This window comes from Musa acuminata, chromosome BXJ1-11 (genome assembly GCF_036884655.1).
Source record: "Musa acuminata AAA Group cultivar baxijiao chromosome BXJ1-11, Cavendish_Baxijiao_AAA, whole genome shotgun sequence".
Taxonomy (NCBI): domain Eukaryota; kingdom Viridiplantae; phylum Streptophyta; class Magnoliopsida; order Zingiberales; family Musaceae; genus Musa; species Musa acuminata.
The window spans coordinates 7,473,211-7,488,058 of record NC_088337.1 but is presented as its reverse complement, the minus strand read 5'-3'; the positions used below and the strand labels follow the sequence as shown (position 1 = coordinate 7,488,058).

General features: G+C 34.1%; 1 protein-coding gene across 4 annotated transcripts; it reads left to right on the top strand.

The window, feature by feature from the left end:
• Positions 1 to 7,054: 7,054 nt before the first annotated feature.
• On the top strand, positions 7,055 to 14,163 carry LOC103970767 (polypyrimidine tract-binding protein homolog 1). Of its 4 annotated transcripts, XM_065089670.1 has the most exons (12): positions 7,317 to 7,431; positions 8,064 to 8,078; positions 8,165 to 8,273; positions 8,483 to 8,540; positions 9,074 to 9,136; positions 9,214 to 9,287; positions 9,411 to 9,506; positions 10,277 to 10,334; positions 10,410 to 10,514; positions 10,589 to 10,670; positions 13,128 to 13,240; positions 13,630 to 14,163. In XM_065089670.1, exons 3-12 carry the CDS (start codon positions 8,248 to 8,250, stop codon positions 14,026 to 14,028), a joined length of 1,074 nt encoding a protein of 357 aa, XP_064945742.1. In that variant the 5' UTR covers positions 7,317 to 7,431; positions 8,064 to 8,078; positions 8,165 to 8,247; the 3' UTR covers positions 14,029 to 14,163. The 4 variants fall into 4 exon arrangements, with proteins under 4 accessions (XP_009382955.2, XP_064945742.1, XP_064945741.1 ...); XM_009384680.3 differs by lacking the exon at positions 8,483 to 8,540 and having other exon boundaries at positions 7,055 to 7,431; positions 8,064 to 8,273; XM_065089669.1 differs by lacking the exons at positions 7,317 to 7,431; positions 8,064 to 8,078 and having other exon boundaries at positions 8,109 to 8,273.
• Positions 14,164 to 14,848: the final 685 nt, after the last annotated feature.

Genomic DNA, 14,848 nt, shown 5'->3' with positions numbered 1-14,848 from the left:
CGCCCAGATTGTTTGGGAGGCCGAGCCTCAGGCAATGCCACTACTAGCCCTAGCGGCCACTTGGGCCAACGAAGGGTCACTAAATGAGCCTAACAACATGCCCAATTTAACTGTAATTTGAGCCCAGTTGGTCCCTAATTGAGTTAGTATGATTGCTCCCTAAACTAACTCAAATTGATACCTAACTATAGTATTTAAGGCTAAACAATTACAATGCAATCAATCTTAGATGTCTGACATGTCAATTGTTCATCCGAGATCCCGACGAGCTTTCGGCGAACTCCCGATGAGCTTTCGATGCATCATCTGAACATTCGACGTATCCCCAGATTCTTTCGGCCCGATGCCCGATCTTTGACTCCGACCCAATATTCGATTCTTCTTTAATTATTTTGCTTTTTCACGATCGTAATTAGTCCTGTATCACTTTTCTCAATACATGAATTAGATCATTAATTCATCAATTGATTTCATCATCAAAATATGAGATTCAACAATCTCTCCCTTTTTTATGATGGCAACCAATTGATGACGGAGTTAACCTTAACTCTCCCTATCTATATGTCATATTGAGATAAGCCAAACTTATCTTTAAAAAAAATTATAATTTTTAAATTCAAGTGAAACAATTTTGATCATAGTGATCAAATACAATATATCATATTAAAATTTCATACATTGTGCATCATTATAGTTTGAAATTATCAAAATGTAACATGCATAATTTTAAAATATTATAATTCATCATTACTTTATGCATGATACCAAAAATAAATTAACATCACTTTGGGCATAACATACATGATACTAAATCATTCATCATTTCATGTATGATACCAAAATTAATATCATTTTAGGCATAACATACATGATACTAAAATATTAAAATTTTAACTATTTATTACTTCATACCAAAATTAATATTATTTTGGGCATGATATTATCAATCATTTCATGATATCAAATATTCATTATTTCTCCCCCTTTATCATCAATAAAAAGAAGAAAGATTCAATAAATATTTGGATAATGTACTTAAGTTTTAAGTTATTTTAGGACATGCAAGCTAGCAAATGAAGTTGATCAAAATAGTAACTTTTGAGATGTGTAAGATAGCAAAATAACTTGCTTTTTGAAATGAGCAAGTTAGCACTTCTCTTTAGATGTGCAAGCACTTTTGATTCTTCTTTAGATGTGCAAACTAATATTTTTTGGTTTCTTGAGTTGCTAGCAAGTTTCTTTCTCCCCTTTGTATTGAAAGTCATAAGTATTGAAAGTCCATGAATCAAGATTCTACTTTTATAAATAAAAAGAGGAATGATTCATATAGAAATGATCGATCTTATAAAAGATCAAGTATACCAAAAGTCTATGAATAAATTTTTTACTTCTGTAAATTACAAAATGAATGATAGGAAACTATCTCAATTTAAAAAGAAAAACTTAATTTTTAAAAATCAAAAAATCTGAAAAATGTATAAGGGGAACTCTTGCATTCGGAAGATTTTACATGCCTAATTCTTAAAGAATTACATGTATTATAATATCATTAAGAAGTACATCATAATATTGAAAAGCACGCAACGTTAAAAAGTATATCATATAAGGTTAAGGAGTACAACATGTCAAGGAGTACAACACATCAGAGTTTTCCCTTTTTTTTCATCCACATTTGGCTTTTAACGATCCAACAACCATATTTAACATTTCAGTAGTACTAACATTTAACATTTAAGTCAATATCAATAATATTCAAGCTAACATTTAACCGTGTTTAAGCGGATGATACCCATCTTATATTTAACATTCAAGTAATCACTTTTTACTTATCGAAAGAACAAGCTTCACAGTACTTTTGAGATGTGCAGGCTAATAATTTTCTATCCTTATACATCAATGATTAAATCATATCATGAGACATATAAATCATAAATATAAAAAAATTTATAATACGATTCAAGTCAAAAACATCAAAAAGTCTAGTGATATCCTATGATTTATTTGGCTAAATCATTTCCTTAATCAATATAGGGAAAAATCATAGGAGAATAATTAATAAAAAACTTAGAAATAAATTAAAAAAATATTAGGTAAAAGAATCAAGATTTGTTTAGAGAAATATTCTCGAGAATCAAGAAAATTATTTCATGTATGGTACATCTGAAGTTGTAAACACCAACATATCATCTTATATGAAAATAAATTCAAATTCATCATTAAAATTACTTTTTGAGAAATCCAAGAAAGCAATATAGATAGTTTCCTATAAGATTAAAAATAGGTAAGGTTCTTTAGCTTTAATTCATTTTGATACCTAGTATACTCTAGTATTCCATACAAAAACTATGCATCATCATTTAAAATCGAAAGACAATATTTATCAAAAAATCATCAAGATCAAAAGTATAACATATATTTCTAAAACATAAGATTTTAAATCATCATTACTTCAAATCCTCATGCATAATATAAAATCATCTAAGTATAATTTCATTGAATATAAATCATCTTCAATTAAAATTATTTTGTTTTGATTAGTGAGCTTTGTGAAGTGTGTTGGATCTCTGGTTATAAGCCTTGAGCATCTACTATCAAAAATTTATTTTTGCTCTTAGCTTTCGATTGTAGAGATGTCTATAAGAAATGTGAGTTTCTTTTAGGTACCTATTTGACTTTGGGTCTCTCGTTAATAGATCTACCTATCTTAACTATTAGCATTAAGTTATTCATGGCTCTTTTAGGAACCCAAACTAATTTATATAGATTATACTTTTTAAATGAACATCTATATACATAATGTCCAAATCTACCACAAAAATTATATTTATTTCCGGGTGAAACATGTAATATAGGTCCTTTAACGAAGATAGTTAGCTTTTGCTAGTGTTACTCATAAAGTCAATTTCTTCTTTTCTATGAACATGATCATTATTAATAAGGATCATGGTTAGAGATTTATTACTTATATTAATTTTTTTTAATATTTCTTGTAGTAAAATATTTTCTTTCTTAAGTGAATATATCTCTTCACACTTAGTGGAAAGAGTTAACGTACTATCATCATTTTTTAATTTATCAAATTCACTAACAAGAGAAGTATGCTCTTTTTTTTAATAGTTTATACTTTTTACTATCTAAATTAAAATTATTAAAGGTATTAAATAATTCATCATAAGATAAAGAAGATTTGTTTGAATTACATACCTCATTACTAAATATCATTAATGTGTAATTTACAACTTCTTATTTATTAGTAGGCTCTTGCCTTAGGATGCACTTCAACTATCCCAAGTAGTTTTGAGTGTTTTTTTTTCTTTGATAGTTTCTTCTTTACTTTGGGATATTTATTTTTGAAGTATCCTGGCTTTTTACATTCATAGCAAATTATTTGATCTTTTTTTAGTTCACTTTTGTCCTTAGTATCATTGTTTTATTTTGTTCCTTTTTAAAAATTAAAAAAAAAATTTTGTAAGAAGCGCTAAGTCATCATTATCATCGTCACTTGAGTTTTCTCTCAAGTGGTCTTCTTTGATTCTAAGTGTCAAGTCCTTTTTATTCTTTAAAAGGTTGTTCTTAAGTTCATCATATGCAATACATATCATTTCATATGTCATCAAAGACCCAATAAGTTTTTCGATCAAAAAATTGTTCACGTCCTTTGCTTCTTGTATTACCATAACTTTAGGATCTCAACTTTTTAGAAAGGATCTTAGTATTTTATTAATAAGTTTAAAATTAGAAAAAATTTTACCAAAAACTTTTAGATCATTGATGACACTCGTAAAACGGGTGTACATGTCTCCAATAGTCTTGTTTGGTTTCATATGAAACAACTCATAGCTATGAACCAAAAGATAAATTTTTGACTCTTTAACCCTATTTATACCTTCATGTGTGCTTTTGAGTGCGTGTCAAATCTCGTGTACACTTTCGTATATAAAAATCCGATTAAATTCATTTTTATTAAGAGTACAAAACAAAGCGTTCATCGCTTTAGCATTCAAAGAAAAAGTCTTCTTCTTCAAATCATTCTATTCGTTTATTGGTTTGGAAGACTTTTCAAAATCGCTTTCAACAATGTTCTATAAATTAAAATTCATAGAAAGCAATAAAATTATTATTCTAATTTTCCAAAACGTGTAGTATATCCCATTAAATATAGGAGGACGAGTGATAAAAAAACCTTCTTGATTATCGGTAAAAGTTATTTCTCATGGGTGTTAAACCAAATAAGAAAAACTTGGCTTTGATACTGACTGTTAGGATTAAATCGACATTAAAAGGGGGGGTGAATTAGTACTTATATAAAAATATAGAGTATTTAGAAAAATCATTTCGATAAAATTGTAAAAGAAATGTGTTTGAACTTAGAGAAAGTGTGAAGTGGAGTGAGTAGCCAAATCAATAAGCAATATAAAGGAAAAAGACAAAGAAGAGAAGGCACACCAATTTTATAATAGTTTAGTCATCATGATCTATATCCACTCTCGATTCCTCCTTTGTCAAGGCCATCAACATTCATTATCGATATTTTTTCAATGAACGAAGATCAATTACCCTTTTATAATCTTTTTTTCTTTTTCACAGGTTTAGGAGATAATCTTTACGAGCCACTCACCCCTCTCTTAAGTTGAAATTAACACTTAGAGCTAGAGGAGAATTCTCACAAGATTACAATAGTGTTTTCCTCAATTTTTGTTTTCAGTTGATGTGCTAACCGAGTAGGGAGGAGTGGAGTATTTATAGGCCTCCAAATGGATTCAAATTTGAAGACAAAATGGTCTCATCCTAGGTTTTCGAGGTATTGGCGGTACTACCGCCCAGTTTGGGCAGTACGATCGCCTGATAAAGCCTCGGAGATTAGACTCTAGCTGTACCACCACTTGGTAACATTAATTGTTGGCGATACCACTACCCAGATTGCCTGGGAGGTCGAGCCTCAAGCGGTGCTACCACTTGAGCCAAGTAAGGGTCACTGAATGAGTCAAACAACAGGCCCAATTCAGCCCTAATTCGGGCCTAGTTAGCCCCTAATTAAGTTAGTAGGATTACTCCTTAAACTAACTCAAATTAATGCCTAACTATGATAATTAAGGTTAAATAATTATAATGCAAGCAATCCTAGTTGTCTGGCACGTCAATTGTTCATCCGAAATCCCGACGAAACTTCCGGCGCACTCCCGACGATGTTCCAACAAGCTTTCAACGAACTCCCGATGAGCTTCTAACGCATCATTCGAACTTTCGGTGTATCCCCCGATTCTTCTGACCCGATGCCCAATCATTGACTCCGACCCAACGTTCAATTCTTCTTTGATTATTTTATATTTTCACGATCGTAAATAGTCCTACATCACTTTTCTTAATGCATAGATTATATCATTAATTCATCAATTGATTTCATCATCGATATCTGATACTCAACTCAGATTTACTTAATTCATCGATAGATTCAACTTAGATTTACTTAATTCATCAATACATAGCTTACAATTACTTGACCAATATATTTTACTTATAGTGATCAATATTATACTCTTTTGACCCTCAAATTATGATTATCTAATTAATCAAAAATTTTAGAATATTAATTTTTTGATTGATTATATTTAACAATGATAAGCAAAGAAGGTTGAGAACTATTAAGGTGTTTTTTTTAAAAAAGGTAAACAATGTAAGAATCCAAATCTTTTATTTTTTATATCTTCAAATGATGATGTGGAGATCTCCTTCTTTTGGACTTACCTCTTACATGTCAATATCCTAAAATTCTTTTTCAAACCTATGAATGCTTATGATGATTTGATCAATGTGTTTTACTTTTAGTGATTCTACCCCTCCACCCTCAAACTATGATTATCTCATTAATCAAAAGTTTTAGGATGTTAATGTTTTGGTTGATAGTATTTAAGAATGAGTATTGTAATGTAATTTAAAAAGCCAAAAAAGAGATGTTAGGAACTATTAAGGTTAAACAAAAATAATGTACTTTTGAGTTAAATCAATAGTTTTAAAATATGAATTTGAAAGTAAAATGTGTTGACATTTTTTGGGTAATCTAAAATAAAACAACAAATATCTTTTGAGCTATTATCAAAGATAAATATATAATTTGATAATAAATATAATATAATAATTAGTCGACGTGCGGTGACGATGGATAATCAATTTTATCGAGTTAAACTTTGTATCCTTATGATTCCTAGACAAAGAGAGGTGGAGTGAACCAAGGAAGATAGAAAAATAATAATAATACTGAGAGAGAGAAAAAAAAAGGAGAATCGTAGAAAAAATAAATAAATAAATAAATAATTTTGAATATGAGATTTAAATGTAAGACAAGTTTGGGTTAAGAAGTGTATTGTATAAGATAGATGATTTGATTTGGAATCCTAATGTATAATGCTATCCTAATTAAATAAGAAAGATTTTTGTGATTAGGTTCATATTATCAAGTTCCAATCTTAATCTTAGGAATCAATGGGGGCATGTCGGGTTACTGCTACCGCAGGCCCAATGGGGCCCGTACACCAACCATAAACATTAACGTGGAACAAAAAATTAATCTTTCTTTGTGAAATATAGGATTTAGTTTTGGTTAAGCTATAAATCATCCGTAATTACATATTATCCTTATAATTAGTTAGATCTTTATACTTTTAAAAATTAAATTGAGATTTTTATATTTGTAAAAATAAAATATGTAATCTTATTATTCCAATAAAATCTTTTATTTTTCTTTTTTATTTGGAAAATTTGCACTTAAATTATCTACCTATATTTCTTTGTGAAATATAGGATTTAGTTTTGGTTACGCTATAAATGATGCGTAATTACATATTATCCTTATAATTAGTTAGATCTTTATACTTTTAAAAATTAAATTGAGATTTTTTATATTTGTAAAAATAAAATATTTAATCTTATTATTCCAATAAATTCTTTTATTTTATTTTTTATTTGGAAAATTTGCACTTAAATTATCTACCTTCGTAAGAAGAGACAGGTAAAACGTCATCCGATAAATAAGTCGGGACTCGCGATTACGCCCCCAACACAGATAAAAGCCCCGACTCAGGTTCGATATCTTTATCGATCGGTTCTTCTTCCCCGATCCCTGCCCTAACCTGGCTGGACATTCCTCAAAGAAAATCCTGCCGATTTCTCCGATTTCGTGTTGACGTCCGTCGAAATCTGATCGTCGTAGAGGCAGATCGGAGAGGCGTCTCCGCAACCTTTTGCTCGGAGATGTCCTCCTCGGGGCAGCCGCAGTTCCGGTACACGCAGACGCCGTCGAAGGTGCTCCACCTCCGGAATCTGCCGTGGGAGTGCACGGAGGAGGAACTAGTCGAGCTCTGCAAGCCCTTCGGCAAGATCGTCAACACCAAATGCAACGTCGGCGCCAATCACAACCAGGCCTTTGTTGAGTTTGTAAGTGCCGGAGCCTGATTGTTCGATGCGTTTCTTGAGACTTTTGGTGAAGATCGCAAACTGGTCTTCTTGGATCCATTTCTTGGATGTTTCGGTGAATATCGCAAACTTGAGATTGCTTTTAAGGGTTTCTGATACTGAATTGATGTGTGCTTGATGGATCATATCGAATGCTATCACGGTATATGGGTTGTCGAAAGGATGGGGATGAGCCAAAGTTGGAACCACAAGACATGCTTGAGAATTTTTTCTTGCTGCCATATTCTGGTGGGCTATAATCATGCTTTTTTGTACTTGGGATTATGATATCGCAGTGGCCTGGTTGACATTTTTAGCTCCAACTGATCTAAAGCATTCTATACTCGGTTTGGTAGGAAATAACATATTTCATTATAGGAGATATATGTAGTTTCTTCCTTATGCTTTTGTTTTCCTTTTCTTGATTTGGTTTTCGCACTCCTTTTCTAGAAGAAGGATAAAGATTACCTGTTTATATGAGGTTCTTGTCGTTCTTGTGGTACTTGTTGCCTTTCCCCCTCCACATATTTGTTGCTTTGTTAGAAAGAGCATTTAGATATTGCATTGTCTTCGGAACATGATAGCCCAAACTGGTTATTGACACCTTCTTTCAGGCGGAACTTAATCAGGCAATCTCGATGATCTCATATTATGCATCTTCATCTGAACCTGCACAAGTTCGTGGCAAAACTGTTTACATACAATATTCAAACAGGCAAGAAATTGTAAACAACAAGGCCTCCGGTGAGGTTGTTGGGAATGTTTTGCTCGTTACCATAGAGGGCGTGGAAGCTGGTGATGTCAGCATCGAAGTTATTCATTTGGTGAGTCCAGTGACTTACTTTTTTTAATTTAAAATCTTGTCATTGCATTTAAGATAAAAATTTGTGTACGCTTTAAGCAGTTCTAGTAATTTGGATGGTCTTAAAGTTGAAATGATATAGGGGATTTTTTTTTTTGATGTGATATGTCTCGAAGCTAATCTTGTTTTACTTCTTTGACTTCTTGTAACATGCTCTGAATGGGTTACCAGGTCCATTTTAACACGGAGTATATCTCGTTATCAGCATCTACATTCGGAGAGATACCATGTTTGTTTTACTATCTCATTCTTTTGACTATTTTGTTATGAGTCTCTGAATCTTACTGTTTGATGAATGTTAATCTCTAACTGCTTTTTCCCATCATCGTTAAGTTGTAGGTTACACTCACCTTGTGTGTGAAGCTGTTTTTGGAGGTTAAACTTCCACTCCCTAGGATTTCTCAAAAACTTTTAATATTTTCTTATTGGTTGATATGATTCTTTTATGTTGTTAGATATCAAGATTTTCTTCTACTAATGATGTAATTTGCTAATTATTCTGCATAAGGAGGATAGTTATATTTGTCTTTCTTTTGTCGAAGCAGCGAGTAATAATTTGGTCCATGCATGATGTTCATATCATTAAGTAAAAATTTGCTCATATATGTTGCCACTGGAGTCATGATGAAGGCCATTGTGCCACAGGTGCCATTCTGCACTTACAAATGAGATCGCTTCATTTTCCATCTGACCTGATGTCATTTGATTACCATAGCATCATTCCTTTATTTTCTAGGAGTATTGATTCATCTTCTTTCTCAGGTGTTCTCTGCATTCGGATATGTTCACAAAATTGCTACTTTTGAAAAGGCTGCTGGTTTTCAGGTAGTGTATTTTGCTCACTATTCTGGACATGAATTTAGGACTGCAACTCATTGTTATGCTTCCCTTTTTTTTCTTAGGCTCTGATCCAGTACACTGATGCAGCAACTGCTTCAGAAGCTAGAAATGCCTTGGATGGAAGAAGTATCCCAAGGTTGTCTCAGTTTCTGTCAGTTGAACACATTTGGAAGAAGCAATACATTCTCTCCCTCTGTCACACTCTCTCCTCACCATTCCCGCTTTTTTGCTGAGCATATTGTGTTTTCATGAACTGCAGGTACTTGCTTCCAGAGCATGTTACATCTTGCCACTTGCGGATTTCTTTTTCTGCACATACAGATTTAAATATCAAATTCCAGTCCCATCGGAGCAGGTATCTACATGCCGCAACCACACTGGACAATTTTTGTTTTGTTGTTTTTTTTGACCCATTAGACCATGATGGACATGTAATATTTGTAGACTTGGATGTTTATGTTTTACTAATTTAGATTTAGCATAATACAAAGGCAAGTTAGGTCTTGTATGTTATCTGAAACAGTTTTGTTGTTAGTCTCTCTAACTTGACATACTTCTTAACAGTATATGACAAATTATATAACAAAGTCCTAATTGTGACCTTTAGCAGCTAGATGACAATGGCCAATGTGAAACACCATCGTAAGTATCAGGCTAAAAAGTTCTATATCAGTTGGCTTCGGCACATTCTTGCAGTTTATGGCATATATTTATGTTTGATGGAGGTCTGGAATCTCTTAACTGAAACAGTTGTATGGTGATTTACTTTCCCACTCAATTTGTATCATGTGAAGTCCTAGATTGTTTCTATTGATGTGCACTGCTTATTCTTGGAAGTCTGTTGTACCTACCTGCATCATCATTATTTAGATTGTCACAAATCTTTGGGACATTATGGCTTGTCATTGTTGTTGTAATTTTCGTTTATCTTTATGACGTGCTATCTAAATGAAGCTCTTATCAATCCATCAAATATTATATTTTGCAGTTTTCACTTTGTTCTATGTATTTTGGACTTCAACTTTTTAGTGTGTTAATCTTTTATTTGTTTTAAAACTTTAGCGTATAGTCATGGACAAATTTACAATTGTAAAATTTGATCTGATGCTAGATAATATCATGCAGGGATTTCACTAACCCTTACCTTCCTGTGAATCCTTCTGCAATCGAGGGTACTTTACAGGTTTGGTTCCGCATTTCAAAATTTCCACATTATGTTTGTGGTGAGTTTTCATAACTAATGATTATTCATCTTCAGCCTGTTCTTGGTCCTGACGGGAAAATGAAGGAGCCTGAGAGTAATGTGCTGCTTGCGTCCATAGAGAATATGCAATATGCTGTCACAGTTGATGTTCTTCACACAGTGAGACATTTCTCCTATCGCTCTGTTTTATGTGTCAAATAACAATGCGAAGTTTACTCGAGCTTTTCATTCAGGTGTTTTCAGCTTTTGGTACTGTCCAGAAAATTGCAATATTTGAGAAAAATGGTGGAACTCAGGCATTAATTCAGTATCCAGGTAGGAGGTTTCTGCTGAACTATATGCCCTTATTTAGTTTTGCAAAAGGAAAGTTCCTTTATTAAATGGTTTTATATTTTAAAGATGTAGGAGATGTTTGGCACCAGGACCTTTAAACAAAAAATGTACACCTCTTTCCAGCGCCTTCACTTCCACTACCCCTTATGATTTCCAATTTCCCCCACTGTCCCTGGCTTAGAACCAGATGCAGTCGAGGTTCAAAGTGTTAGACTTAAGCTAACCCTTTCATCCATTTTGTTTCTATTTTCATCCATATTTTCCTGTATTGGCCTACCAGTAGTCTTGCAAGAGTCTAAAAAAGAAAATTTTGGTTCAATATTGGCACTTTAACATAATCTTGTTAGACTGCCAAAGCTCGAACTCTCTAATATCACCGTAATTGGCTGTGTTCTTTGGTTATTTTCCTTTCATGCTAATATGTTTTCTCTTTCAAGAGTCCTAATGAGAATAGAATAATATGAACTGTTATTATGTGGCCCTTGTTAGGGTTGGATGTTGGGAATTGAAAAAAAGAATAATTTTTCTCTTGGTTAATGTGCCTTTCTCTCCATTCTCCTCTGGATTTCCAATACCTATATCTTTTTTCCCTTTTATCGTCTCTCAAAATTTTCTTTTTTTTCGTTCTCAAAATTCCTAAACTATGGATTTCTACTTCCTCTAGTGTGCTGCATACTTCAGTAGTTCTTTCAATTGACTTCAAATTTTCTCGCCTTCGAAACATCAGCTCCAAATTTTTCTGTTTTTATCTTTGAAGACCTGTTTTGTTTACTTGTTTTTTCTTCATATCAAAGGTTCCTATGATTGGGATCAGCTTCATATTCCCTGTACTTCCTATGAGCTCTCGACTGGTATGAAGCAAGATTTGAGCCGTTTGAGACCATGGGGATCGAGTGGACTTGTTCATGTTCTAAATTTTAGATAACAAAAGCAAAACTTGCTTTTTCTTATAACATAAAGGTAAATTATAAATAATAAAAGAATATGTCCTGAAATATTTTGCTTACCCATCAAATTTATGTGTGTTTTTTTTTGAAATATTGCATAGTCAAAAATCTGAAAATACAGAATCAAAGGAGTTGTGCTTAAGTCACAGAAGTCACTTCCATGTCCCCCTCTTTGTCTTCTCTCCTTGCTGTTTCTCATCTCCGGGTGCAGTGGCGGTGGCACTGGACTTATGTTCAATTCTGTTATGTTCTTGCACTTTTGCTGGTTGTTGATGACACTGGTAGCTGCTTCTCTCTTGCCTCTCCATGATTACCTATTTTGGGCTCGAATGGTTTGAATTAGTTTCTCCTGGCTGACTTTGAATGATTTTTCTGGTGATCTATTGATCTGGGCGAGAATTGAGTTGACTGTGTCTGTTTGTAATCCAGATCAGATAAATATGGCAAAACATGGTCTAGTTTCTTTTGCCCTTTGGCCCTTTGATCTTGTAGGAGTTTATATGGAATAACCATCACCATCCTCTCGCACCTATTGGGTAGTGCAGCAATGGATACTTTAGGAGCTGGAGTAGAGGTGGAAATAGGGTCAATACTGAAATATAGAAAGCGGGGCATGTGATGCAGAGGCTGCTGGCAATTTTAACAGGAAAGAAAAATGAAAAAAAGGACGTTTTCTTGCTAATTATACTGGTTGTGGGAGTTTGAGATGGATGGAGCGAAGAGGTCTTAGACTCTCAAATGGTGAGGATAGAGTCGGTTGAGGATGCCTAATCCCATATTGGATAGAGTTGGAACACTTTTCATGGTTTACGACTGTGTGGAAGATGGTGATGACTTAGATGTATGTCAGGAACCTGCTGAGTGTATGCAGTCAAGATAGCTTATCTTATAGACAACTAGTTTGGAGTTTGTGGTTGTTCACTATAAGCTGGAAGATGCCGTAGGAAGCTATGGTAGGAGATGAATGGACCTGAAATTCCTTAGTTCTTTTGTGAAAGGATGTGACAATTAACAATAGTTGAAAAAAAGTCTTCTATGATTGTTTTGAAGTTTTTGTTTGCCCATTCTCTTCTCACTAGATAGGATCACTTTTCCCTATCGCATGAGTTACCAAGTTATTATCACATTAAAAATAACCATGCTTGTTGGTTAATTCATCCATATCCTTTTTAAAAATTCTCCCTTCTTTTGGATACTATGCTCTGTTTATGTCGTAGTTTATGTTCTGATTCTAGATATGGACCATATTCATCTTATGGTGTCCTCGTCCCTCGAGGTTTGATTTCACCTTTGTGCTTTTTGTAATCTTTAGTTTAGCTTCTGATTTTATTTATGAACCGTACTAATCTTGCATCCTCTCTCTCTATGCTTGAATTCACCTTGGACATCAAGCATGTAGTTTCACTTTAACACTTAAATGCTGTGACTTCCTGAAAATAGCAGAAGGATTTGTCTGCTAGAGAAATTGATATCACTTTTCATTTTTTATCAGATGTGACCACTGCAACAGTTGCCAAAGAGGCTTTGGAGGGACATTGCATTTATGATGGTGGCTATTGTAAGCTTCATCTGTCATACTCTCGTCATACGGATCTCAACGTGAAGGTACATCTATAATGTTTATGGGTTATATAGAGTAAAAAACTGAGGATATCATTTAAAGACTCTCTTTGGCTCTTATTTCATTCAATTTGCTCTATCAAGCAAGAAACTTGGAAATTGAGACATTTGTGTAATATTTATTCATTTCCTTTTGGGAAGTCCAGAAACAAAATATGAAAACATTAATATGGTTTCTTTATTTGTTACTTGTCGTATCTTCCAAACTAGATTGCTTATAGAATGTTCGGTTCCTTGTAAAATCAATTTATCATATTTAATCTTTGTACCATCAGCAAACACCCTTTGTTCTCCGCCATTAATCCATACGACATAATCTCATATTCTATTCTTCTCTAATGTTAACATGAACTTTCTATGTGCATTACTTTCAGGCATATAGTGACAAGAGCAGGGACTACACGGTTGCTGACACAGGGATACTTGCAGCGCCACAAGGTTCCTCCATGACTATTGTTTCCACTGGTTTGCAAGCTAATCCTCATGTGGCAGGAACCTTTGTTAGCAACGTGGGCATGCAACAGGCATTTCCAAACAGACAGATGCCTTCTTGGGATCCAAATAAGGCCAACTATGCGTCGATGGGTGGGACGTTCCCCGGCCAGCCATTTGGTCCATCTGCTGGTGCACCGTACCCAGCCTCAGCTGCCCGTCCCACTGCATCAGCTGGTTATGTCCAAGCTTCACAACAGATGCCCCAGTATGGTATTCAGCCAAGGCCTGCTGCGGCCAGGGGCGCACCATTCATCGGACATCCTCCTAGGTATTTCTAAGTTTGCTACTCAGTTAAATCCACCCTGGCACTCCCTATTTTGTTCTGCTGTCTCAACCCACTGTTTGGAGATTCTGCAACTTTGTTATTTGATTGCACTAGATTGTTCTGAGCTAAATGGGTCCAAATCTTTTAATGTGGTTTTCAGCAATGGTATATATAGTACACAGTGGTTTGGTTCCTCTTGCAAGAGGACGTCCTTTAGATTGCACACATTAAATGGCTTGAACAACATGTTCAAGGTCGTGCAAATTCCTCCAGTGAAACCAATTGTTTGTTAGATGGCCGCCCCATGTTCTCTCCTGATGGAAGAGTTGTTTAGATTGATATCTTTCTTGCTCGCAGAGCGTTCGCCCGCGATGACTGAAAAATTCTGGTAATCATCACCAAAAACGAACTAATGCCCTTGCAAAATTAGCTCAACGGTCATCCTAGTAACTTCTCTGTTAGCTTGACTAATTGCTGTTAGCTCAATGACAAGCGCTTTTTCGTTCTACTTTATCAAACACTTGGGTTTAGGGAAAGGTTAGTAAAAAATATTTGAAATGCTGATGATGAAGTTGAGATGCAAGTGTTATCGGCATCCTCGCTAATTTAATTGGTGTTTGGTCAGGTGTTTGTATGTGATCACTGGTAATCACATACATTAATGTTGAGATGCAAACTGCACAATTATACGGTTGTTGATGATAAAGAGAAAGTTATTCTAATCAATAATAAATGGCGCCTCCTCACCCTCAAATCCACCTCAAGCAATTTACCATATGCTCTCCCCATGACATTCGTTATTATGAAGTAATGTCTTGAAGTTGAATGACGCA